The sequence below is a fragment of the Delphinus delphis genome, chromosome 5 (assembly GCF_949987515.2).
Source record: "Delphinus delphis chromosome 5, mDelDel1.2, whole genome shotgun sequence".
Lineage (NCBI taxonomy): Eukaryota > Metazoa > Chordata > Mammalia > Artiodactyla > Delphinidae > Delphinus > Delphinus delphis.
Window position 1 is genome coordinate 64805784 of NC_082687.1, and position 27218 is coordinate 64833001.

Below are 27218 nucleotides of genomic sequence, written 5' to 3' on the forward strand. Positions count from 1 at the left end.
ATCTATGTGTAGCCTTTTCCTCAGAAAGGATGTTTCTTCACTACTCCTAAAGATTAAATATGATTTTGGCATTATGCTTCTGAATGATGGTCACTTCCTATTCTAGACAGTATGACCTGTAGGGACAACATCTGGGTGTTCAGACATAAAGCAGTGGTTTTTAATATGAGTTCATTATCTCTCTGAATATCGTGAAAGTTATGGACTCTCTTCTCAATAATGTACGTTTACATACAGAGTTTTTTATAAATTTCATTGTATACATGGAACCCCAAAAGTCTACTCATGAACCTCTATGATACGAGATTTGTAGATGGTCTCAGCTGTGGGGCTCGTAGGCACTTTATAGGCCACAGAAAGATGTGGTTAAAGAAGTGAATAGTGAGTTCATGTAAAAGCTCATATCACTTGCAACTATTTACTGTTGCCCCTTAGATTAAGGAGTTAGCCACCAGTGCTCTTGGTTTCATTTGTTAGAATGCTCTTCCCCTTGGTCTTCCCATAACCAACCCCTTCTTGTCGCTTAGATCTCAGGCTCAAACGTCCCCACTTCAGCAAGTCCTTCCCTAACCACTCAGACTAAAGTAACCACCTAGTAATTAAAACATCACCCCTTAAAAAAATAATAAAATTCATACATTTTCATGTTGATTTGTTTCTACTAGAAAATAAGCTATATGAGAGTGGGGATCTGTATGTCTAATTAACTGCTCTGTAACCATGTCCAGAACAGAGCCTGGTACATGAGTGCTAACAAATATTTGTCAAATGAATCAGTACTGAGTGAAAATATATCAGTATAAGTTAATATGCTAGATATTGTGATGTTTCTGAGTGATTTGTGTTTTATAAAGTAAATGTCTCAGAAAATGTTTTTTAAATGTGCTACTATAATTAAAAATAATTTCAAATGAATCATTTTATATAATGGCTAATATACTGACTTTCTATAGATTTTCACTGGTTACTAAAAGTTTGGAATAAGATATTTAACCTCTGGTAAAGTTAAATTCTTGTTTATTGTAATAAATTTTTTAAAATGTAAAACATAGTTGAACTTTGTTTGTCTATATGTGTTAGAAAACAGGTTAGTAGTTACTGAGTTTGAACTTATGCAATCCATAACTCTACAAAAATCCTAGGATGTAACTGATTTGATTCGTACGTTGTTTTAGTATTGCTGTTGCTTAGTGAGTCTGCTCTCTTATTTTCTCCATCCACTTTCTTTTTCTTTTAGAGACGATGGTAGTATTTTTGATGGGTTGGTGGAAGAAGATGACAAGGACAAAGCAAAAAGGTAGTTCAACTTCAGATATAAAATAGTAAATAAATGAATAATAAATAAATGTAATAGTAAATCAGTGATTTCCAAAATCTATCTGCCTTAAGAACTTAGATATGTTAGCAAGGTGGAAGAGGTTAGAGTATCAGTATGTAGTTTATAAATTAAATTATCCTCTAAAAGTGCCCTTCTCACCACATCATATTATGGCACATAATATTTACATGACATCACTGGGGATGTTAGCCTTCGTCACTCGACTAAGGCAGGGTTTGCCTAGATTTACCATTGTAGTTACTCTTTTCTGTTAACCCACTCTATTCTTTGGAAATAATTTATTTAGGATAGCACACCTTCAGAGTAGGGATGGGGGAATTAAGCTTCACCTCTCATAGGAAGGGATATCTACACATATTTGAAATTCTTCTGTAAAAAAAAAATCTCTTTCCCATTTATTTATATCTCTGTGGACTCATGTATATTTTGTATGGACTCATGATTTATTTTGTACTTTAGGTTATACTTCAGTGCTGTGTTATTCTGTTGCTCAGTCTGTTCCAGCTTTGGCCTTTGGGAGGTCTTTCTGGGTGGGCTTCTGTGTCTTTTGACATGCCTCCATTCTCCAACAGAAGGGAAAGTGGGTGGTGGAGAGTAGGCGTGGGGGGGAAGAATTGATGGAGAGGTATCATCAAGTAGGTGACAGGATGGGATCTAGAGCCCTGGTGGTGATGGTGGGGGCTTGACCTTAGATACGGGCCTTGATGGTGATTACAGTATCAGGAGGGAGGGTCCAGAGAGCATTGCAGCCAAGTGTGGAGTCATTGAGGGTGAGCAGTAAATACTTTATGGTTTTTTCCCAGCCACATTGAACTACTTGGGTGCTCAGACATGAGGGTGGAGAGTGTAGTAGCATTGCATACAGATACAAAAGATAAACATGTAATAAGTAGTAGTTCCTAAATGTCTGTATTTAGCAAAATAAAAGGTACTGGGATAAGAAGAATATTCCCATAACCAGATAGACTGCTAAATTCTTAAATGAATGATTGAAATATATCTGGGAAGAAGATTTTGAGGAAAGCTATATACAACTTTATTCAAGGAAATTAAAAGACCTGAATTTGAAGCTAAAAATATATTGGATGTAACTCCTTTCCCTTAACTTCAATCTAGTGGGGGAAGGTTCTTATAAAATAATTCAGGGTAGAGAGAAAGTCACTGATAAGGTGGGAATAATCAGTCTTGCCTGAATGAAAAGGCAGAACTTTTTTTTTTTTTAACATCTTTATTAGGGTATAATTGCTTTACAATGGTGTGTTAGTTTCTGCTTTATAACAAAGTGAATCAGTTATACATATACATATGTTCCCATATCTCTTCCCTCTTGCGTCTCCCTCCCTCCCACCCTCCCTATCCCACCCCTCCAGGCGGTCACAAAGCACCGAGCCGATATCCCTGTGCCATGCGGCTGCTTCCCACTAGCTATCTACCTTACGTTTGTTAGTGTATGTATGTCCGTGCCTCTCTCTCGCCCTGTCACAGCTCACCCTTCCCCCTCCCCATATCCTCAGGTCCGTTCTCCAGTAGGTCTGTGTCTTTATTCCTGTCTTACCCCTAGGTTCTTCATGACATTTTTTTTCCCTTAAATTCCATATATATGTGTTAGCATACGGTATTTGTCTTTCTCTTTCTGACTTACTTCACTCTGTATGACAGACTCTAGGTCTATCCACCTCATTACAAATAGCTCAATTTCGTTTCTTTTTATGGCTGAGTAATATTCCATTGTATATATGTGCCACATCTTCTTTATCCATTCATCCGATGATGGGCACTTAGGTTGTTTCCATCTCCGGCTACTGTAAATAGAGCTGCAGTGAACATTTTGGTACATGACTGTTTTTGAATTTTGGATTTCTCAGGGTATATGCCCAGTAGTGGGATTGCTGGGTCATATGGTAGTTCTATTTGTAGTTTTTTAAGGAACCTCCATACTGTTCTCCATAGTGGCAGAACCAATTCACATTCCCACCAGCAGTGCAAGAGTGTTCCCTTTTCTCCACACCCTCTCCAGCATTTATTGTTTCTAGATTTTTTGATAATGGCCATTCTGACTGGTGTGAGATGTAGCTTTGATTTGCATTTCTTTAATGATTAATGATGTTGAGCATTCTTTCATGTGTTTGTTGGCAGTCTGTATACCTTCTTTGGAGAAATGTCTATTTAGGTCTTCAGAGGCAGAACTTTGAGGAATTAACTTGGACAGATTTAAAGGCCAAGTTTAGAGATGGATAAGGTGAGCTAAGGGTATTCTGTTCACAGAGACTTTGAAGGTTTGATCGTGTTTTTAGGGGACCAAAAATGCTATGGCTGTGGGAAACCTTGGAGAAAGAGAAGGCCTCATAATAATGCTGTCAGAATTAAATGGACCATGTTGAACGCTGACATCTGTGCCCTGTTATTATTGAGGTCATCACAAGGGCTGAATACGTCCAACCTGAACGTAACATGAAATAAAGTTGCTTTAATGGGTGTGATCCACTGGTAGAATTGGCAGTGATACTTGATTTCTGTATGTTTCTTATGCTGGAGTTAAGATGCCTGTTTTAAATTATTACTTCTTGGTAACTGTATGATCCTGGGCATATTCTCTTTTATGCCTGAGTTGTCACACTTGTAACATGAAAAATAATAAAGTCTACTTTGTAGGAATTAAATGAAATTTCATGTATGTTTCTAGTAGTGCCTTATATACACCATTTATACAGTTATATACAATTTCCAGTAGTAACTTATATACAACAAATAATGGCTCTAAATTTTACCCATGTCTTCAGATATTTCATATATAATAATTCTCAGTTGCTTATTTCCTACTTACTCCTTTCTAGAGGAATATAACTAGATCTGTATGTCTAACTTCCTCTAGTATGTGTCCTTTAAAATGTCAAACAGGCAATTTCACCATATTTAAATTCTCCCCAAACCATTGGTCTACCGAAACTAGTATCTCAAGTTATATTACACATGGTCATCTGGCCTCCAGTCTTGTTTTGCATACAGTAAATTTCCAGTAGTATTTGTTATATGAATTTGTTTTGCCAAGCACTGATCTTTTCATTACTCTAGTGCTAGAATGGTCTTAACAAGGAGTTCTGTTCATGTCAGTCATTTCTTTGCTTAAAACCTTTTAGTGCCTTCCCATGGCTTTCACTATTAAACTAAATCCTTTTGTGTAGCATAAAAACTTCATGATTTTTTCTTCCAGTACTTATTATTCCTAATTGCCACCCACCCTCCTCCCCCAACTCCAGCATAGCTGGGCACAGAAAGCTTGTACACTAGCTACATGAGCCATGCTGAACTACTTGTGATAGATGTGTGGCCCTTATTTTATTTTTTTGGCCGCACCGCACAGCATGCAGGGACATTAGTTCCGTGACCAGGGATCAGACCCGTGCCCCCTACAGTGGAAGTGCGGGGTCCTAACCACTGGACTGCCAGGGAATTCCTGTTAGGTTTTCATCTTTGTGCAAGTTTCCTGTGTCTGGAATGCCCTGCTCACACCCTGCCACCATCCCTTTCTCACTTAGCCTTCATGACTCAATTCGGCACACTTAAGGAGGTTCCATAGGTATTAGGTGAATTTCTTGAAAGGGCTTATCTTTCTGTAGTATCCCTAGTCCTTATTAGCACAGTCTCTGTCATTATAACAAAGCACTCAATGTTTGGTGAGGGAGTCAGTTAATTTCTGTTACGTTTCTTAAGAGGTTTGAACAGTTGTATTTTTTCCCAGTACTAATACAGAATAAATGCTCCTTTACTGAAAAAAATTAAATTAATAGAATTATCCTCTGACCTTTGGGGATCTTTTGGGAAAGCAGTGTACTTTCTAAAGTTGAATTCTAAAATCTGACTTCACAAAGCAGGTAATTAGAAGTATTATGGAATGATTAATTGCTCTGTAAATAATTGTGTTTATTTATCTCAAGAGTTCTCAGTACAACTAAGAATTTGCTTCTAGTTACTGCTTCACATAGAACAGTGGGAATTATTCCTTTAGCACATATATTTTGAGTGCTTACTGTTTGTTAGGTGTTATGCTTAAGTACTTAGATGAAAAAACTGGGGCTCTGTTATCAAGAAGCCTACAACCCAGTGGAGAGACAGCTATGCAAAAGAGTGGTTACAGCTCTGTGTTGGAGGCTGGGAAGGAGGAATAAAGAGGAAGAATGTGTGGGTAAGCCTGAGGGTAGGGAAATTTTCATTTGTAGATTTCTGTTTATAATTTAAAACTTACAGGAGATGGATAACTTTCTCCTATTCAATAATTTTTAATGATTTGGACTTATACATTATATGTGCTTTCAGAAACTGTATCTCAGTAATATTCATAATAACCTTATAAGGAAAATACAGATTCTTGGTAAATATTAGATTAAATAAAACCTGAGATTTGAATGTAGTTTGTCTTACTGACATTTTCATAAAAACATGTAGGCCGAATGCTTAAAATGTAAAAGCTTCTTTAGTGGTTAAATTAAGAAGAAAAATTATTGCCCTGATTAACTGTATATTGTTGGTAACCTAGGATATAAATATTTATTACCATCTGTATTGACAGAAGTACATGCTCTGTGGTTGTGTCTGTATTGAGCACTGTATTAAACTATTTGTGTAATTAAATGGACTGTTTGAAAACTGGTTATTTAATTTTTTATTTCATCAGGGTATCTAGAAACAAATCTGAAAAGAAACGTAGAGATCAGTTTAATGTTCTCATTAAAGAACTGGGATCCATGCTTCCTGGGAATGCTAGAAAGATGGACAAATCTACTGTTCTACAGAAGAGCATTGATTTTTTACGAAAACATAAAGGTACATTTTTAACTTTGTAAAATGGATTTTTTTTTTGAATAATAACAGACTGTCTCTGAAAGCATAATGTGATGAAATCTTGGCAGTGATGGCTTGAGACTGTATGCTTCCTAACCATTTTTAAGAAAAGGAAATAATTGCTTTTTTAAAGATTTCCTGGTATGTTCTTTCTTTCATTCAACAAACATGTATTTAGTGCCTACTAGTATATCCTAGATTCTTGTGGTGCAGGGTAACAGTCCTGGCCCTCAAGTAACTCAGGCCAAGGGAGACAAACATATAAACAGCTAATTGCAAAGCAAGTAATTATAATGTGAGTAGTGCTCGTAAACTGTAAACTTTGTGTGAGAACACAGAGGAAAGAATGTGTCAGGGAAGTCTTAAACAGTTAATTTTTCAACTGAGACTTCCTGTTAGCTTAAGAAAAACAGCATTTCACATGGAGGAAATAGCATGTGTAAAACCAGAGAAGCAGGGAGAGTTCAGTTTAACCGGAGCATAGTTTGAGTTGGAAAGTTATGGGTCTATTTGAAAGAGAAGCAAGAGTCAGATCATGAGAACTTTATATGTCATTTTAAAAGATTGCTTCAGTGTATATCTAGGAAATAAAAACACTGTGTTTTAAAGTGGTTATTTGTTAATCAAAGAAAATCACTTTGAGTAAATAAGTCATGAAAAGAAAATTTTAAAGAATGTTAAGTATTTTGGTACTTAATAAATGCTACTTAATAGAAAATAGGTGAAAAACTTGTAAAAGGACATTTCTTTTTCAGATGGAAATGAAACTGCAGAACTTCTCAGAAAGAGAATTTGTAACTAGTGCCTCTATTTATTGCTAGCTCACTCTGTGATACATTACTAGCCTGGTTTATGCTCCACCACTGTTTAAAAATTTTTTTTGTTAATTTAATTAATGCCATGACCCCCTACCCCCTCTGCTACCAATAAATCGGTAGCTTTTTCTTATATTTCATCCTCTTCTGCATCTCCGAAGCACTGGAAATTTTCATCCATCCTCCACTGGCTTCCTTTTCCCTTGGCCTGAGATACACTGTACTTCTTCATTCACCTCCCCCTCCCAACTGAGCTAACTTCTTTCCTCTTTCTTTTTCTGCCCTCTGAACATGACATTTCTCAAGGTCTTGTCTTTTGTGCCCTTGCTTTCTCTATGCTCCTTCCCTTGGTTTTGCCTCTCTCTTAAACTACTAAATCTATATTTCTAGATGCAAACTTTTCAGTTTTTTTTTTTCCAGGTAACTTCTGGGTCTTTGTTTTACGTGTCCTCAGACTCAACGCATCTGAAGTTGAATTCATTTTCATTTGTCAAGTCATCTCTTTCTCTCAGCTTTCCTTTTTCCATTTTCACACCACTAGCCTTTCAATCCCCTGGGACTCAAGCCTGAGAAGAGTTTTGCATTTTTTTCATCTTCTGTAGTACAGTATCACAGTTGCCAGTTTTGTTGATTATTCTCAAAATTGCTGGTCTTCATTTTTATTGCCACCATTATCATTACATTTTATCTCTACAAATAGTATTCTCACTAACTTCAGGGCCCCTTGTTAGATAGCACACTCCTTCCTCAGACATTGTAGGAGTTCAGTAAATGATTGTTGAATGAAATGAAATAATATGCATGCATAATTATTTACCCCTGACAATAGAGGATTCATTTTGGCACTTAGATTTTTTTTTCAAAATTGGGTATATGATTCTCACACCAAAAAAATTTACCTTAAATTGAAAGGTGATTCTTATATACTTCTTACTCTAAAAATAAACCTGGGTTTAACTAAACTTGATGGGATTTGCTTATGGATTTAAGTCCTTTTTTCTGAGTGTATATAATGTGAATTTGAAAAGCATGACTATGTTCCACAGAATTAGTAGCTATACTTCTCAGTTACTCTTCATATCTAGTACAGGCATTTCCAATATGCCAAATTTTGGGTGCCAATTTAATATGCTATATTTATATATCTGGTAATAGAAAAATCAAAACAACTTAGTCCATTTTTTTCACTGCAAGGTAGAGTATATTTTGTAGAGTAAGCTCTATGACATAGATTTTAATTTTACTTGTTTGTTTTAATATATCTGCATTTAAAAATGAAAAAATATTACCTAAATAGTTCACATTTCATCATTTATGAATAGTTTTCTCATAACTAAATCCATTAGAAGTATGTTGCAAGATAAACTATATTGTGTTAAAATGTGTGCCTTAAGCCAGGGATCTGCAAATTTTTGACCAGCTTCCTACCACTAAGAAAACATATCAGAGGTCACTAAGCAGGATTACTCTGGGTTTATTACTATAAAGTTTTTGCCTAAAGTTTTATTTTAGTCTCCTTGATTAATTAAGAATAGAATACCTTAGACTGGAAAGAATCTTTCTGCCTGGCAATAGGCAGGCCTAAAGTCATTCTTTTTATTTATTTATTTATTTTTTTTGGAGTGAAATAAAGTCATTCTTTTTTAAAAGCAGACTGACTGATCTCCTTGGCTCCTTTCCTCCAGGTTCACGTCCTTATGTCTGCTCTAGGTGCTACCGTTTGAATGGCAAAGAAAGGAAGGAGAAAAAGAACATATTCCTAATGCTTGGTCTAATCTGCTTGTTCTGATTCTTGTTTGGTCATTGTGTAAAGCAGGAAGCAATCTCAGGCCTGTCAGCAATACAGGTTCTCAGAGCTCCCCAAAGAAAATCCAAAGAGACTGGTATTTTCAGGAGAGCAAATCCAAGGAGATAACTTGCTACATTAGCTCAAATATTTCCTCATCCCCAAACTTGGACCTCCTGATAACCTACCTAGACCAATGAATGTTATTGACTATGGTTTAAGAGTGGGAGAAGGGAAGGCAACTTGTAGGACTTTTGTACCACCACCCTCTCCCTGTGGTTGGACTATACGGCTAATGTGTCAATCTGTTTACAGAAATCACTGCACAGTCAGATGCTAGTGAAATTCGACAGGACTGGAAACCTACATTCCTTAGTAATGAAGAGTTTACACAATTAATGCTGGAGGTATGTCCAGATTTAATTTTTGAAAAGTTTTATTTTCCTTAAAAGAGAAATCATGGGGGTTACCAATTTTAGTATAGTTTTAACAATATTAATTTAATATTGAAAAATCTTAATTCAGTGTAAGTCAGTCAACTATCTCTTCAGTTAAAATTAACTGATGTAAGTATTGTAAGGAAATAGTACTATGTGGTAAAATAATGCCAAATCTTTGTGGTTTCAATAACATCTGAATTTTTGAGAGGCTTAATAAAAGTCAGAAACCTATAACTACCAAGTTCTCTACCTGGACCACAGTAACATTCAAATGAAAAATAAAATATATTATTCATCACATACTAAATATTATTATGAAATATATTCTACTAGACAGTAAGATTTTTTTTAACAAATTAAAATCCACCTAAATACAACATAAAATGGTAATAAATGAAGTAGTTTGAAAATATTAAAATAATGAAGTATACATTGAAAGGCAACTTTTCTCAATTCAAATAGAAACTTCTAAAACGAAATAAGTAGATGTTCTTTTGCGACAAAATTATTTTTGAAAACAATTCAGGTCATATTTGCTTAGAATTGCAAAACTTAATAACTCATACAATCAATTATAAAATCCACAAAAATTTTGAGTCACTCATACCTATCTATTTTACTTTTTTACTTTTTGATCATTTCCTATTTACATTAATAAGGTATCATCTATGCACACAAAGTACGGAGTTCAGTATCAGATTTCCATGAAAACTTACAATAAACAAAGGTGGTATACTTTGGTGGTAACAGTTAAGGACAAGAAAAATACATATGCAGAAGGTAGACATGGAAGAAGTAGAGGAAAGCAGTTGAGGTAGGAATATATAGAGGTTGTTAAATAATTTACATTTCTCATTCTGTTTGTTTGGGTCTGTTATTTTAGAACTTAAGCATTTTTCTGTGTGGTATATGTAATGCGGTGTATGTATATGTGATAGCCATGTCTCAAGTGTCTTTGTATATTGACCAAAGCCTAAAGCAACATTATTTTGCAAATTAATGAACTATTTTTCTATTTATACTTTAGGTGGAACAGTTAATTGCTGGATTAATTAAGTCTTTATTCAGCAGAAATGTTACCATATGAAAATTTGTTGGAGTATAAATACATTGTATATATATTTAAAGTTGTGCTTAAAATCTGAAAAATAACAGAGCACTTTTCACATATTACCTCAGTGAATCCTCACAATACTCTTCTGAAGATAAACTATTAGTATCCCTTTCTAACTTTCAGATGAGGAAATTGAGGAACAAAGGGATTATGAAATTTGCTCAAAATAAAACAGTAATTAGCTTAGCTAGGACTCACTGCAGGAAGACTAGCCTCTGGTCCCGGTGGCCCCAGCCCTTGTGCCCACTGCCACTCATGAGACTTGTTTTCAGTGAAGGCTAGCCGTGGCACAGGACTTTTAGCTTAGTAACCAGCAGTCAACTCTTTAAGTTAGTGGACACTTAAGTTACAAACCAAATAATAGTTCCAATTTTGTTAAATTTTTTCTCCTCTTAAAGGTAGTTTGCCATTGTCCGAAATTATCTCTTTAGATAGAAGTAATACATTTATGAAAGGGTACACACAAGCTAATGTCTGTAACCACAAGAAGAAATCAACTCATTTAATTCCTCTTTAATTTTTTCTTTGATTATTTCTCAGTGTAATCATTTAATAAGATCTTCTGTGTTAATCATAAGCTATTTATGTACCCTGCTTTATTGGTATGAAAAATTTTTTATAAATTCATAAATTGATGTAATATCCACACTTAAGAATCTTAGCAAGGTAAATTACCTATTCACTAATAAGCTAAACGGAAAGCATTGTCCTCAAATTTGTCTTTACAATGAACAGATTTTTTAAATTAATTGCCAAGACACATGTAGTGCATATGTAGATAAGTGTTAAAAATAAAAGAGTCCAGAGATTGTAACATTATGTATAATATGCAACAGAGAAAATTTAAACATGTTAATTTTGAAAATATAAATTAGTTGTCTCATGATTATCCTCACTGCTTTTAAAATTACATTCCTGAAAGATACTACATTTATTTATTTTCAATATGTCAAGCATATTTTTGATTTTTAGTGAATATTTACAACTACTAAGTGAGTATGCATTTTAAGTTCATATTGCCAAGATTGAAGGATATGTATAAATGTGTGTACTGTAACCTGAGTCCAACTAACCTAGTTGTGTTACTGTTTGCTGGTCATGTTGATAAGATTACAGTTAGGCAGTCTGGATACCCGTTTCAGCAGAATTTCGGATGTAGGCTATATCGTAGAATGTTAGAGCTGCTAGTAGAGGAGTTGGGGTCATTCAGCTCAACCTCTTCATTTTACGGATGAGGCCTGGAGAGGCTGCAGCCTGTCTGGTCAGATTGCTAATTAATTCAAGAACTCAGACTAAGATCTTAAAATTCACTTATACCTTATGTGTTGGCTGTCTTTCTCCATTCTTCCGTTTTCACCCGTCCCTCTTCCTCTTGTCTCTGTTGCTTAAGGAATATTCCTTGCTACCCTTGCTGGGGGTGTTGAGAGTAGCCAAGGAAATCAGGGCAGTTTACCCTGACCAGACCTCTATGCAGAGTCATCCCTGTGTGAAGTCATCTCCTTGTAAGGAGTTCTTTCTCCTTGGCAGCTGACAGCTCTCTCCAGTAATCTACAAGGGAAGGGCCAGTGCCCTGCCTGCCTCATCACAAGGTGGTTCTGTCCCCTTCCCTAGAATTTCCATCCAGTCTTCCCATATTAAACACCCACTAAGGAAACAGCGAAGGTTTACACAGGCCTTTTGTTGTGGGTAAAGTAGATGTCAAATAGGAAGGTGAGTTTTAACTAATGAGCCCTTTCCCTCCTATCATACAACGTGGGCAAGGGATAACCTTCAAGGTCTTCAGTCTTGGTATGAGGATGTCCTTCTGTGTCTTGATCTTCCTTCCACATCTCTTGAGTCTTCCTCCCCAAGGCCCCTTCAGTTTTTGGTGTACCTGCTTACCTTCTTGGGAAATTAGATTCCTCCACTCAAAAGAAGTTTGAGCCCTGGATCCCTTCTTGTGTTAATTAAGGCTTGGTGAGATGCTGATGGAGGCTTTTCTCTGCTGAATCTTTGCCTGCTTTGAAAGAGGAAGGGGCAGGCTCTGGTTCTGGGAGTGGAATCAAGTCATTAAGAGTTCTGATTTTAGTTGATTCTCTTCACAGAAGAGAGTTGCATCCTAATTCCTAGCAAATAGAGATCATCATAGAAAATAGTAATTTGCTTTCAAAGATGACACAATCTAGCTTCACATGAGAAAAGCATGTCCTTCTTAACATCATTTTGACCCTTTTCCTTAGGAAATAATACCAGCATTATTGTACCAAGGAGTTTTTGTAAAAATTTCATGAATTTGCTTAAAGTATAAGATTTTCACCCCCTCCCCTTACATTAGCCAAGAATGAGTTTGAGCCATTCTAGAAAACAGGCATCTACTCAAAGTAAGTACTTTCTGATATCCAAACGTCTCCCTCAATAGAGGAGGAGGTGGGGGATGCCTTTTTCCCTACTTCCAACACGTACCTCAGCAGTTACTTGGAGGGAGGTTACTCTAACTCTCAGATCCATAAATTTCATACAGGTTATTTTTTAGTTGCCACGGGCCACACATATGCTAGGTGCTGCAGATACAGTATTGGAGGAGTTATACATAATTCTCACTAGAGATTGTATCTTTTGAGAGCACCCTAAAACAAGAAATTCAAATTTAGTGTGATAACTATTTATTTATTTATTTATTTTGCGGTAGGCGGGTCTCTCACTGCTGTGGCCTCTCCTGCTGCGGAGCACAGGCTCCGGATGCACAGGCCCAGTGGCCATGGCTCACAGGCCCAGCCGCTCCACGGCATGTGGGATCCCCCCGGACCAGGGCACGAACCCGTGTCCCCTGCATTGGCAGGTGGACTCCCAACCACTGTGCCACCAGGGAAGCCCTGTGATAACTATTTTGATAGGAGAAGAGGAACTCCTCTCACGGTGTATCTTTTCTGCTGTATATCTTCAACATCTTTTCTATTGCATCTTCTTTCCCTTCAGCCTGCAAATATATTTCAGTTACTTTTTAAAAAAATGACTTCCCTTGATACTTTGTCCCCTCAAAATGTGTCCTTTCATGAACTTTAGAAGGGAAGAAAGAGTGGTTTATAATAGACTTCTGATCATCCACCCATCTCTAAACTCATTGTAGTGTGACTCACCTTCCTATGGAAATTACTCTTAAAAGTCACCAAAATTCGGTCCTCATTTTCTCATTCCTTGTTTTATTTGATTCTATGTTATCCTGAACCATCCCTCTTCCTCCTCATTCACTTTGTCATTCTTTCTTCCATTGACTTCATTGACAACAGTGTATTCTGTCTTTGTCATTTTCTCTTGTGCTTTTGCTCCTTCTCATTCCCATAAATAGATTATTCCCCAAGGATTTGTCTTTGGCATTCTCCTCTCTTTTGCAGATCTCATTTCTTCAGCTGCAACTTTGGTGCCTAGGATTCTCAAATGAAAAACTTTGTGATATGTGAATACAGGATTGCTTTATTATTATTATTACTATTTTATAAATTTATTTTTTAAAAGTTTTGGCTGAGTCGGGTTGGGTCTTCGTTGCTGTGCACGGGCTTTCTCTAGTTGTGGCTAGTGGGGACTACTCTTCACTGAGGTACGCGTGCTTCTCATTGCAGTGGCTTCTCTTGTTGCAGAGCATGAGCTCTAGGCACACAGGCTTCAGTAGTTGTGGCATGTGGGCTCAGTAGTTGTGGCTTGCGGGCTCTAGAGCACAGGCTCAGTAGTAGCGCACGGGCTTAGTTGCTCCGCAGCATGTGGGATCTTCCCGGACCAGGGCTCGAACCCATGTGCCCTGCATCGGCAGGCGGATTCTTAACCACTGCACCACCAGGGAAGTCCCAGGATTGCTTTATTATTAAGTATTGTTCCCCTATGCTGACTTCTCTCCTGAACTCTAACATCACATTTCTTAATGCTTGCCTAAGTCCGTCCTTCTCTATTCTTACTGCTGCTAATTTCATTTGGATTCTCCTTAACTTCCCCAACTATTCTGAAGGCCACTGAGATTTTCCTCTTAATTCACTTTTTCCTCTAAATCCATTTTACACACTGCTTCCAGACCACTCTTGAAAAAAGTCCATATGTCTTGCCCTGGTATTCAAGGCCTATCATGATCTGACCTCAGCCTACTTTTTCAGCTTACTCCCTTTCACTTTATTCCCCATATATCTCCCTGTGCTTCAGTCTGTACATAATATCTGTCTGTTAATATATCCAAAGGTGGTAATGTGTTCTTTTGTGTGCTGAAGACATATTATTGGTGGCCTATGTGCTTTGGAGATATTAACATCTTCAAATAAGGCCATTGTTGTATAATAACATGATAAAGATAGAACATTGTTTCTACCTTTTAGAAACCAATCATCCAATAATGGCCATAGAGTGATTTTTTTTTTCCAGAAGCATTTTAAAATGCACAAAGATAGATACTAAGGTATTGTAAAGGGGAAAAGCTAGCATTTTGACAGTGCTCTGGAAATTTCCACAGTTAAGTCCTTTGTCATTTATCTTAGATTTTTATTTCTGTCCTGTGAAATACTTTTTTCTTTTCATTTAACTGACCATTATGTTTAATTTCAGGCTCTTGATGGTTTTTTTTTAGCAATCATGACAGATGGAAGCATAATATATGTGTCTGAGAGTGTAACTTCATTACTTGAACATTTACCAGTAAGTATAAAAATCCTGTGATCTTCTTATTTAATGCCTGTTCTAAACGTTCTAAAGCACTAAGCAGTGGACCCCTCAGAGCAGTGCTGAACAGCGGTTGGAGCGGGGATGCGACCTCTAAATAGTCTCTTGTTTTAGTATGTCTGTGTTTTCTCAGGTCAGTCATTAATCTATAGTGACTAAATATTCAGCTACCACTTCACCTAACCTCTATTCTTCTTGCCCTCTTTATTATCATGCTGAGTTTTCAGTATTAACTTTTTAATCAGTGTGGTGAAGATGTTGCTTAATCACTGAAATTATCTTGAGAATAACTAAATTTCTACTGAGATATTTGTTGCAGCTAAATAATTTTCTCAAAAGAATGACTTATAAGAACATACTGAAAATAATAGATAAGAACTTTTGTGCTCTGTGGCTTGAGTTGATAATATTTTAATGGCCATATTCAATTTGTTATTAATAATCAAAAGAGTAGATAATTCGAGAAGGATTATAATTTTGATTAGAATGGTGAATACCTGAATTATGTATTTGCTGTTTTGCTTAACATATATTTATTGAACATCTGCTCTGCCAGGTACTATGCTAGGTGCTCTGCTACAATTGACAGTTCTTATGAATTTGAAGTTTTTATTGAATATGTAATGTTCTTATCTAAGATGGTGTTACCCAGAAACTGGGTTCGCCTCTTGGTGGGTGCCAAGCCAATAGACCCAACCAAGCCAAAGACTGGGAGAAGGAAGGATTTATCATAACTCGCAGCAAGTAAGGAGAACACGTGGTGGTGGGGGTGGGGGGGATCCTTCACAAAGTAGTGTCTCCCCAGACAGCAAAATTGGGGAAGTTTTAAGCTAAGGGCACATGCATATTCAGGAAGGGGCTTTAGCAGAGGAGAATTCAGCATAGAAGTGAGGCAAAGGTTGACAGAGTCCCAGCTTTACTTGGCTGAAGTCAGAAAAGGTCAGCATCATCATTATATCCTCCACTTGGGGTGGGGGGCCTTGGTTCCTACAGAGCTCAGATGTATTATTATGTATATCCTTTGAGAAGGAACTAGGACTCTGCTTTATCCCTGCACTATTGTTTGCCTGCCTTTTCTCTCTCCCTGCATTCCTTTGTTCCCTTCAGATCATTAAATACTGAGATCAGGGCAAGCATTGTGGCCAGGCTTAGATTACAAAATGGCTTCTCTTATGTCAAGAAAGCTATTCCTGGTTCTCTTTCTCCAGGGGCCCCCTAACTTATCTGCTTACAGTGGGGCTTGTGGTGTAAATATTTTGAAGTTACTTATAAATTACTCTTAAAATGCCCATCTCTCGAAAATGTATAACAGTGCAGAGTCAACTGTTCTATAAGGATCTCTTTCAAGAGATGTTGAAAAGCAGTATCTCCTTCCCTCTGATTACTCTGCTACTTTGTACTTTGTAAAGAGAATGGACTCTATACTTAAAAGGCCAGATTCTAAAAGGGTACTTTGTTTCTGAAAGCCAGGCAGTAAGTAATTTGCTAATTTCTTTGGGTCACACAGAAAATGACTTGGCTTTACTGCTTCTCTAGGGGCTTTCTTTACAAGTAAGCTCAAACAATAGGTGATTAGCCCAACATCTAAAAATTGTTTGGGAATAAACAGTGAGATTATAGCAACATGTAAGTAAACTACTATGGGCAGAGAAAAGGACAGAATTTTCTGGAGGACTCTTTTTAAAAAAATATTTACGGGGCTTCCCTGGTGGCGCAGTGGTTGAGAATCTGCCTGCCGATGCAGGGGACACGGGTTCGCGCCCTTGTCTGGAAAGATCCCACATGCCGCGGAGCAACTGGGCCCGTGAGCCACAATTACTGAGCCTGCGCGTCTGGAGCCTGTGCTCCGCAACAAGAGAGGCCGCGATAGTGAGAGGCCCGCACACCGCGATGAAGAGTGGCCCCCGCTTGCCACAACTAGAGAAAGCCCTTGCACAGAAACGAAGACCCAACACAGCCATAAATTAATTAATTAATTAATATTAAAAAATATATTTACGTAGTGAAAAAAGCCAGGGAAAGAAATCCTCGATAGGATTAAAATAATGACTAAGATAAGATTGAATAGTGGGTTCTAATAAATAAAACGAAAGAATGTATATAACAAAACAGAAGCAGGCTCACAGATAAAGAAAACAAACTGGTGGTTACCCGTGGTGAGAAAGATGGGGGGAGGGATGAGATAAGGGTATGGGATTACCCCTACTACGTATAAAATAGATAAGCAACAAGAATATATTGTACAGCACAGGGAAATATAGCCATTATTTTGTAATAACTTTAAAGTATAAATAACTTTTGTAATAACCTTGTAAAAACTTTTGTAGTAACTTTGGAGTGTAATCTATAAAAAAAACTGAATCACTATATTGTGCATCTGAAACTAATAATACTATAAATCAACTATAATTTAAAAAAATAAAGTTAAGTAACTTGAATAAATGTATAATTATATGCTTTTAAACCACAGACATTTTTATTGGATTTTCTTTCGGTTATGTATTTATAGAAACTATATAATCTTTAATTTGTCATAGTCAGGGTATAATTTGCAATGTGGTCAGACTTTTTAAAAGCCTGCTTCTTGGGCAATTTCCCTGGACTTCATTGAGAATTAGATTCCTTTTCTCTGTGTTCTCACGTTACCTTATACGTACTGCCACCGTGACACTTACAGTGAATTGTAATTTTCTGTTTATTTTGATAATAATGGTAGATGTAAGCTTCCTAAGTGCAGGGACTTCATCTCTGTATCCACGTGTACTGGCTAATTTCTCAGAGAGGCACTTACGAATTATTGATTGAGTATAAGAAAGTGAGTAGATTATTTGATGTAGATGTTTTAAAAACTCCTTCCTAATGGCATACTGTTGTTGGATCTTTAGTGAGGGAATATTTAATTGCATTTTGAAATAACAACATGTCTACCACAGATCTAGTTGGGATCCAAGTGTTTGATCATTAACATTCTCCCCTCAGTGAGAAACCTTGTCACCATTCCCTCCTGGATTTTTTTTTTAAACTTTTAATTTTAGAACTATTTGTAGATTTATAGAAAAATCAAGAAGATAGTACAGAGAGTTCCCATATGTCCCCTACCCAGTTTCCTCTGTGAGTAACACCTTCTGGATCTTTTTGATTGTCTTGTCAGCCAAAGCATGTAGCAGGTGAACGTTTGGGCAGAGGAGGTCTCTGCTGATCGAGCAGACCCATTTCATTCCATGCGGAGTTAATAGTAGCCTTTATTAAAACAGTTTTTGTGTTTTTTTTTTTACCGCTCTCCAGTTACGGTGGATACTTTCCTTCACATCAGTGACAATGTTGTATGTTATTTGAAGGTTTGAAAACAAAAACACAAGTGTGTTTTGAGGAAATGAAGTAATACTTGTTTAGGATCAAACACAGTAAGGAAAAAAGTATGTGATTTTCTGTTTTGGCTTGCCATTAATAATTAAACTGTAACAGATGCTAAACAAAAGGTTTAAGACAATGGTGTGCCTTTCTTTGTATTTGAACATGCATACCTTTTTGTCTAAAACAGAATTTTGGCTCTTGCCCAGAGGGGGAGAAACATTAGCAAATCTCTAAATATAGACTTTAGTGTTTATAATTCAGTTCTGTTGAGAAATTAAAATTTGCCATCTTAATCAATGGTCAGTGTAACAACATTTTTAAATTTAAATTTGGCTGTAAAATTGCAAGACTGATTCTATAGGTCCTGCAAAAAATTTTTTAACTTTGTCATATCATACTTATGAAATTAATTTAGGTACATTTTAACCTATTTGTGGCTAATAATCAGGAAAGGAAATTTATGAATTTTTTTTTTTCCTGGTATGGCTTTCTACAACAGAATTATGGGGTCATACCACCTCCATGCCAGAAGGGATTTTAGACATCCTTAGCCCAGCCCCTTTATGTTTGTTAGAAGCATACATGAAACCCAGAGAAATTGGACTTAATTGTACAATTTAGTGGAAGTGCCAAGACATAAAGTTGGGTCTCTTTACCAGGAGCTTAAAATTTGTAAAATTTTACAGTTTAAGATTGTTTTCCTCATACTTGCTTAAATGTGTTCCTGAGAAGAGAGTATATTAAATTTGTTACCATGTAATGTAGGAAGGAAGATTCACCATGTTACAGCCTAACAGAGTCCAGGACTAAAAGTGCCACTATTTAAGATACTGTATGAGCATTTCATTTTCTACTCTTCTTAACTTGGTAATTTTGAATTATAAACACAAGAATGTGCTAAGAAAGTCAGTACCATCTTTGGTGTAAATGCAGTATGCAGAAATAACTATTTGGAATTTTTTTCAATAGTTATATGATTATTGGTGAGTAAATACTTTTAATAAGAAAACCAATATTTGAAATAAGCAAATAAAGCTTACTTGATAGCGCCAGAATCTCTGTTCCTTACGCCTGTACATAAGGAGCATAGTTGTTTAAAAATATGTTATATCCAACATATACCTGACATTTCTTTGGAGGAGCTTTCAGTCCCTTTTGAGCAGCTACTCTCTATAGCAGGTATTTGTCAGTTTTCTCACTGAGGAAAAGATAATTGATGAGAGTTAATAATTTCCACCGAACGGTTGCATTGACCTAATGTAAAGAAAACAGCCTGTTGATTTATATCATATGGCAATCAGCAGGATTTACATTTCTTCTTCATGAAAATAATTGAGGGACACAGAAGGATCCAGATAGCTGTCACTTCCTTCTCTTTCCTTTGAATTGTGCTTGGGAACTGAGTGGATGGTATGGCAACATCAAGTATGATCACCTTCATTTAGAGATTGGAAGTGTAATGGTTAATGGAAAATCACACATCAGTTAGTTGCCAACTAAGTCTGATACTTCAGTTTATCGAGTGTCTGGGGACGCAGAATGGTGGAGAAGTAGTGCTTGTGATCACACCACTCTGTATACTAGATAATCATGTATTTTCTCTATGCATATGAGACAGCCTGTAGATTTATAGATAAAAAAGCAAGGGTGACAAAGGTTAGATCATAATTTACTGAAATAGTGGAAGAACTGTCAGTAAAAGTAAATAATTGTAGGAAACTAATCATCTCCAAAATGAGTTTTGGTTCTACAAATAGGTATCTTATTTTTCTGTCAAGACTATTTTTTATATTAATGTCAATGCCTATATTTTAATACTTTATTTTATGAATAAAAGGCAATTTTCTAGCCTTTTTTGTTGTTCATGCCTTAATTTTTTGTTTATTCCTTCTGTTCTAGAGACTTTTCAGACATTCAGAAAAATTCCTTGTTAAAATGCAGATATATTTTTGGTGTGGTTACCCCTTAAGGCTTATCAAGTAACTCCTTAATGCAAAATAATTTACTGCACTAATAACCGATATGTGCAAAGCTCAGTGTTATTGTATCTTGATTTGAAGGATAGGAGATAAAGGTGTAAGAGATAGGGCCCTTTAATTCACCCACAGAGCAGTAGGACATAGAGATTAAAATATAATTAAATATTTTTGATGGGAAATGAAGGATATGAGTAGTAATTACTAAAGGAACTTTATTATTTTTACTGTGGATTATGCAGTTAAGGGACATATTATTGAAGGAAATAATTTGAACTGGTCTTTGCAAGATGGAAGGGTACAAACATGTGGTGAGAGAGGGGAAAGGTACTCCACTTCATGAGGTGGACCTTGAAGGCTAGAGAAGATACAGAAGGAAGAGTGTAAATGTATGGCTTGTACAAGAGTGGTAAACACCCCTTTTCCCACCTCTTACCATCCCCAGTAGCTGTTTTTTGTTACTGTTTGAAGTTTGTTTTGTTTTTAACAATCTTTACAGTGTTTGAAATACAAAATAAAAGTGAAATTTCTTAGTGGAACCCTTAGCCCGCTTTCACAACTCCTTTTCACTTCCCTTGCCCTCCATGCCTACCTCCATAGTCTTGGAGATACCACTTCAGTAACCCCAGGATTCCACAGGGCAGTTTGAAAATGTAGAGAAGCCAGGTAGACTGCATGGGATTTGGCAGGAAATGTGAAGTCACTAAAGTTTTGTTGTCGATGGTTCTTACGGACGGGCACTGTCCTATTCACTTTTGATTCCGCAGCCATGGCACATTGTAGGCCACCTGTTGCTTGTTGATTAAAGCCGTATTTTAGCAAGGATTATAATGCTCAGCACATAACTTGCCTTTTTTGGGGGAAGAGGGTGGTTATCTTAAAGCATGGCTTTTTGACAATGGGATACAGGATAGATGGCTGGAAAAGATGAAATAAAAAAGAAAGGACACATTGGACAACTGAAATGACACTTAAAGTCAAGTCTCCTCTTCATGTAGCCTGTGGCCACTCCTGTGGTCCTTTATTGTAGTGTACACCACCATAACTTACCAGAGTTTGGGATGTATGGTAAGGCTACATCTGGTAGCCTGAGATTCTTCTAATCAACTTTCTTAGTCCTGTTATATTTTACATGTTCAAATTTGAAACTCACCTTTGCAAATAACTTATCAGACTTTCAAAGGTCATATTGATCATGAATCTGATGACACTAGTCTCAGAGGCAATGAGGTCATGTTAACCTCTTTCACCTTCTCAGTCTTGTTTCTTGAGTTGTGCTCTGTAACATGACATTTGTCAGTTTTCACAGATAATTAAACATTAACCATGTGCTCATCTGATGTATTAAGAGTGATTATGTACTTTAAAAATAAATGTCTCTTGAATCACTAGAATTATTTAACTTTTAAAAATTTCTTTTTCAGTCAGATCTTGTGGATCAAAGTATATTTAATTTTATCCCAGAGGGGGAACATTCAGAAGTTTATAAAATACTCTCTACGCATCTGCTGGAAAGTGATTCATTAACCCCTGAATATTTAAAATGTAAGTAGTAGTTCTTAAGCAAAAAGTTAAGCAGATTTGGTTGTGTTATCCTTTACTTTTGTAATTTTGTGACAAACCCAGGTATGTTTAACCAAATTAACACATGGCATCATTACAAATACCCTGTTAGATCCTTTTTAAATACTAACATATGATGGAATTATGACCATATTAGAAGTCTGAACTCTTCCAGAATACATTGAAATCTCATCTTTTTGTTATAGTATGCCATAAAACTGTATTTTACACAAAAATGGAACTTGCAGTATATTCTTCTTAATTCTTATATAAAATCTCACTGTGTTTAATGAGAGAAAATGAAACAGCTCATTTTCACCATCACTAACCAATTGAACACTGAAACTATGGGGCAAGACTTCTATATTTAAAAAAATGATTTAATAAAGGAAATTGTTTGCTTTATTAATTAAACAGAATTAAACAGTAATTTATTGGATATGTCTAGTGTGCCAGACATTTGTGTGCTATACCATAAAAGTGCCAAGAATAGGGAAAAGTAGTCCCTGCCTTTAATAAGTGTAAAATACCATGGTATAATCTGACTTTTCTCCTAGATTCACTGGACAAGTTAATTTGACCAGAATACCTCATTTTCTTGCATAAATTATCCTGTGTAAAATCTGAAATCATTACAGCACTACATTTGGCCATTAGCGATTAGATGTCTTCTTTTGCTACTTTTTCCATGATTTTTAAGTTTTGACTTTTCCAGTAATACTGATGTGAATCATTTTAAAGGTTCTTTATATTTTAAATCTTCAAATTCTGCAGAACACTAACCGTTCAAGAATTGAGATACGCATACAGACACAGACACACACACACACACACACGTGTAAGTATGTGTGAACATACATCTTTGATAAGATAGCCTGTCAGAAGGAGTTGAGAAGAAGAAAAACTGGAGACCAGGAGAATCGATTTGAAGCCTATTTATAATTGTTTAAAAATCAAGTTCCTATGACATTGACCAAGAGACTAGTCTTTCACCCAGGAGAAAGATTTGGGTTGGGTATAATGACGTAGAGGCCAGTTATAGGCCTGTAAACGGTATTTGAAGTCGGATTGAATGACGTTGCTTGAGGTTAAATAAATAGAGTAAGGAGAGAAAAATTAGAAAGATGGAACCCTGGGCCATGGCAAGAGGTGGACAAAAGAGGAGTCTGCTTTAGAGACCTTCACAAGGGCAGCATTGTCTGGAGAACTGAACGAAAGCCTTTGGCAGAAATACAGACCTTAGGCTTCCGTTTCCAAGATCAGGCAAGAATACTTTAAAAAATATATATATATATTTATTTATTTATTTTTGGCTGCGTTGGGTCTTTGTTGCTGCTCACGGGCTTCCTCTAGTTGTGGTGAGCGGGGGGCTACCCTTCGTTGCAGTGTGCAGGCTTCTCATTGTGGTGGCTTCTCTCGTTGCGGAACAGGGCTCTAGGCGCGTGGGCTCAGTAGTTGTGGCACGTGGGCTCAGTAGTTGTGGCTCGTGGGCACTAGAGCAGAGGCTCAGTAGTTGTGGCACGTGGGCTCAGTAGTTGTGGCTCGTGGGCACTAGAGCAGAGGCTCAGTAGTTGTGGCGCATGGGCTTAGTTGCTCCGAGGCATGTGGGATCTTCCCAGACCAGGGCTTAAACCCGTGTCCCCTGCATTGGCAGGTGGATTCTTAACCACTGTACCACCAGGGAAGTCCCCAAGAATACTTTTTTTTTTTTTTGCAGTACGCGGGCCTCTCACTGTTGTGGCCTCTCCCGTTGCGGAGCACAGGCTCTGGACACACAGGCTCAGCGGCCATGGCTCACGGGCCCAGCCGCTCCACGGCATGTGGGATCTTCCCGGACCGGGGCACGAACCCGTGTCCCCTGCATCGGCAGGCGGACTCTCAACCACTGCGCCACCAGGGAAGCCCCCCCAAGAATACTTTTTAATAGAGAAAAGCCTTAATTAAATGACTTTCAGACCTCCTGCTTAAAGAACTGATATACAAAAAAAGTTATTTCTGTTTTTGTACATGAAAAAAGGATGTTTCATGTCAAAGGAGTAAACGAGATGTAAAACAGAGGGTAAATTGCTTGGAAAACTCAGGATTCTGTAAATATGCCATTTGGGCCATAATGAAGGTGAGGTAGTACAGGTGATGTGATTTGTGTCTAGAGAAGGAAATAGGGCCTAATGTTTCATCCTAAACAGTTTGGTTTTTATTTTTTAACGTAGTGAGAAGCCAGTGCAAGGGGATTTGGGTGGTTTTGTGGTCTGAAAAGGAAATCTCTCAGGTGGAAAATTTTGAAAAATAACCAGAATGGAGATTAAAAGGATAGCAGTAGAAGTAAGGATGGAGAGGAAAGCACGCATTCAATTGTTGAGTGGATAAACTCAGTAGGACTTGGTGTTAGGCACAGGTGTCCAAACAGCTAGGGATCATCCATGGGGAAGATTTTAGGAAGAGAGTAGTTAGAGTTTGAACCTGTTGAGTTTGATGATAAACCCATTCATGATAATAACAGAAGAGTATGTGTTTGATGCTGTGAGTGAAGAGAGGTGTTATTAGTCCTTGAGTGCTGAAATAATAATAATGAAAGTGATGTTAGTCTTAGAGTAATAGGCAAGGGTGAATCTGAGCGGGAAGAGTGTGGAGGCCTGGAGAGTCCATTTTTGCAGTTACCTGGATACAGGGTAATTGACATCTGTACTAAGTTGGTGGTACTGGATGCTCATTTGGAAAAAAACGACTCATGAGAGCTTCCTTGGTGAAATGAACAGCACATCCTATGACAGATTAGTTTGGGAACTGGTGATAGGACGAGAAGAGACCAAATTGATATGATTTCTAACTAAGGAGTTAAGCATACATACATAGGACGAAGGGGAAGGACAGCTGGCTTAGGAAGAAAGGGGGATAAATTCACTTTCAAATATTTTGAGTTTCAGTTACTGATGGGACAATCAGGTAGAGATGTTCTGAAATCAAATAGTGATATGAGACTTGGTCTTATATAAAATGTTAGAGTTGGGGAGAGAGATTTAGGAGTAAATAAGTTTGTCAATGCTGGTAAGTTTGTAAAGGATAATAGATTACAATCAAAAGGACTTTTTGGGCTTCCCTGGTGGCACAGTGGTTAAAAGAACTTTTGTGATGCCCATAATTTGAAGACTGATTAGCTGAAGAGATAGAAATAGTAAGGTAGGAAGGGAAGTTTCATACTATGGGAATGAAAACTTGTGAATTTTAAGAAGAGGTAGAAACAGTGAGGAAAGACCATTGAGCTTAATACAGACGTGGGTGATTTTTAGAAGAGGAGTTTCTAAAGAGGTGTGAGGGCAAAAGCCACAATGCATAAAGTTAAGGGAGGTAAACATATGGAAACTAGAGCACATAATGAAAAGGAAGGAGATCTGTGTTACTAAAAAGAGTAGCATGGAAAACTCTTTACATGTTTGCGATGGAAAGACCTGAACAAATTTAAAAGTAGAAAGTAAGGAACCACAAAAGAACATGTGTGGATGTTAAAGGGATGAATACCGTGGTGTGGCCCTGGTCCTGGAGAAGGAAGAGAGGAAAGACTGTTCAAGGTAGACATAGAAGTATTAACTTTGGAATAGGAAGCAAAACCTTTCTTTGAAATTAGAGTGAAGAATGAGAAGGAAGGACAAATAAAAATGGAGGAACATGGAGTGGCTTGTATCAGAAGATCTGTTTTCTTTATTAAGGACAAGGTGAGATCATCTAAAGAAACTGCTTTTATGGACTAAACAAAATGTCATTGAGGACCTCTGTTGAAGGAAATAATGATTGTAGACTTATACAACTGTTATAATCTTACTTTGTGTGATATATCATTCATTATGATAAATCACAAATATGTCATATTTTTTCTCTTATTTCAGCAAAAAATCAGTTAGAATTTTGTTGTCATATGCTTCGAGGAACAATAGACCCAAAGGAGCCGTCTACTTACGAATATGTGAAATTTATAGGAAATTTCAAATCTTTAAACAGTGGTAAGTTAAAATGCTTCTTTTGCAATGTAATTTCACTTGGTATTCTTTTAAGCTCTTAAGGACAGATGTTTGAATATCAGTAAAAACTAGATTTTCCTGGAGTAACTGTTGATGCTTATTTCCTTATTGTTTTAGTATCCACTTCAGCACACAATGGTTTTGAAGGAACAATACAACGCACACACAAGCCTTCTTATGAAGATAGAGTTTGTTTTGTAGCTACTGTCAGGTTAGCTACACCTCAGTTCATCAAGGTATGTTTCTAATTTTATTTCACAAAGGGGTTTCACTTTATATTATGAGAATTATCTGTGTAATTTTTTGTTGTTTCCAGATACTTCCTGTAAACATTGAAGTGGTAATGGCCATGAGACATTAAATATACATGATCATGATATTTTTGAAGCAAATAATGAGTTATCAAGGCACTCATTAAATTACATAACTAATTTTTAAATGTACACCCTTTGTAGTTAACCAGTGGTTATGTATCACCGTTGTCCTGCTTTTGTGCAAAATTTTAAGATGCTTTTTTTGTATGGTTCACAACTGCAATAAAGGGGAAAAGCCAAAAATCTAGGTAAATTTAAAAGATTGGTTTTGAAATTTTATTTTGAAATGCACAAGTTGCTTTTTACTGCCTTTCATGTACCTCTTCAGTTTTGAAATTCAGTTAAATAATTTATTTTTATATCCTGGGCCCAGGAAGCAGATGATTAGTAGGGAAGTGGGAAAATCAAAGACTTCAATCACTGGAAAATGGCTGGAAATAAGCCAGGCTAAGATTTTAAATTTAGGGAAACACCATATTATAGGACAAAGTACCGAATTAGCAGTTAGAGGATCTTGAACCAGTCTCGCTCTGCTTGTTTTGATCTTAATAGCAGTGGCTAAAATGTTTATTGAGTGCTTACCACATGCTGTATACTTTACATGAGTTATTTAATTCTTAAAAATGCTGGTATGATCACCATTTTATATATAAGGAAACTGTGGCCTTAGGGAAGTTAAGTTACTTGCCCAAAGTCACAGCTATTAAGCAGTAGAACTGAGATTGATTCTAATTCTTTTTCTCTCAAAGCCCAAACTCTTAATCACTATGCTGTGCTACAGAAGGTTATTCAAGGACACAGAGGCAGGTTGGAATACATTGCTGAGTATGACTAGAGTCTAGAGTTACTGTGTGTGGAGGAGCGGATAGGGATGGTGAGAGATGATGTTAGAAAAGTAAGCAGATGCCGGCAATGAAATGTGCTTCTTTCTTTGTTGTTTGTTTCTCCTTGCTGAAGAGTGTAGACTTTATCCTGATGGCATGAGCAGCCA

The 27218-nt window shown here is 36.8% G+C and overlaps 1 protein-coding gene across 14 annotated transcripts in view; it reads left to right on the plus strand.

The window, feature by feature from the left end:
* The window catches only part of CLOCK (clock circadian regulator), a 136353-nt gene that overhangs the window by 73163 nt on the left and 35972 nt on the right, over positions 1 to 27218 (plus strand). For 12 of the 14 annotated variants that reach the window (XR_009519559.1, XM_060012493.1, XM_060012497.1 and 9 more), the window contains 7 exons: positions 1238 to 1297; positions 6012 to 6160; positions 9095 to 9186; positions 14894 to 14983; positions 21762 to 21882; positions 25782 to 25895; positions 26031 to 26149. Coding sequence is in view for 13 of the 14 variants with exons in the window: in XM_060012493.1 (XP_059868476.1) it covers positions 1238 to 1297; positions 6012 to 6160; positions 9095 to 9186; positions 14894 to 14983; positions 21762 to 21882; positions 25782 to 25895; positions 26031 to 26149 (745 nt within the window). In the remaining variant the exon portion in view is untranslated. Of the gene's footprint in view, positions 1 to 1237; positions 1298 to 5461; positions 5523 to 6011; positions 6161 to 9094; positions 9187 to 14893; positions 14984 to 21761; positions 21883 to 25781; positions 25896 to 26030; positions 26150 to 27218 lie in introns of those variants that run through there. The other 2 variants (XM_060012505.1, XM_060012506.1) reach the window with 2 other exon arrangements.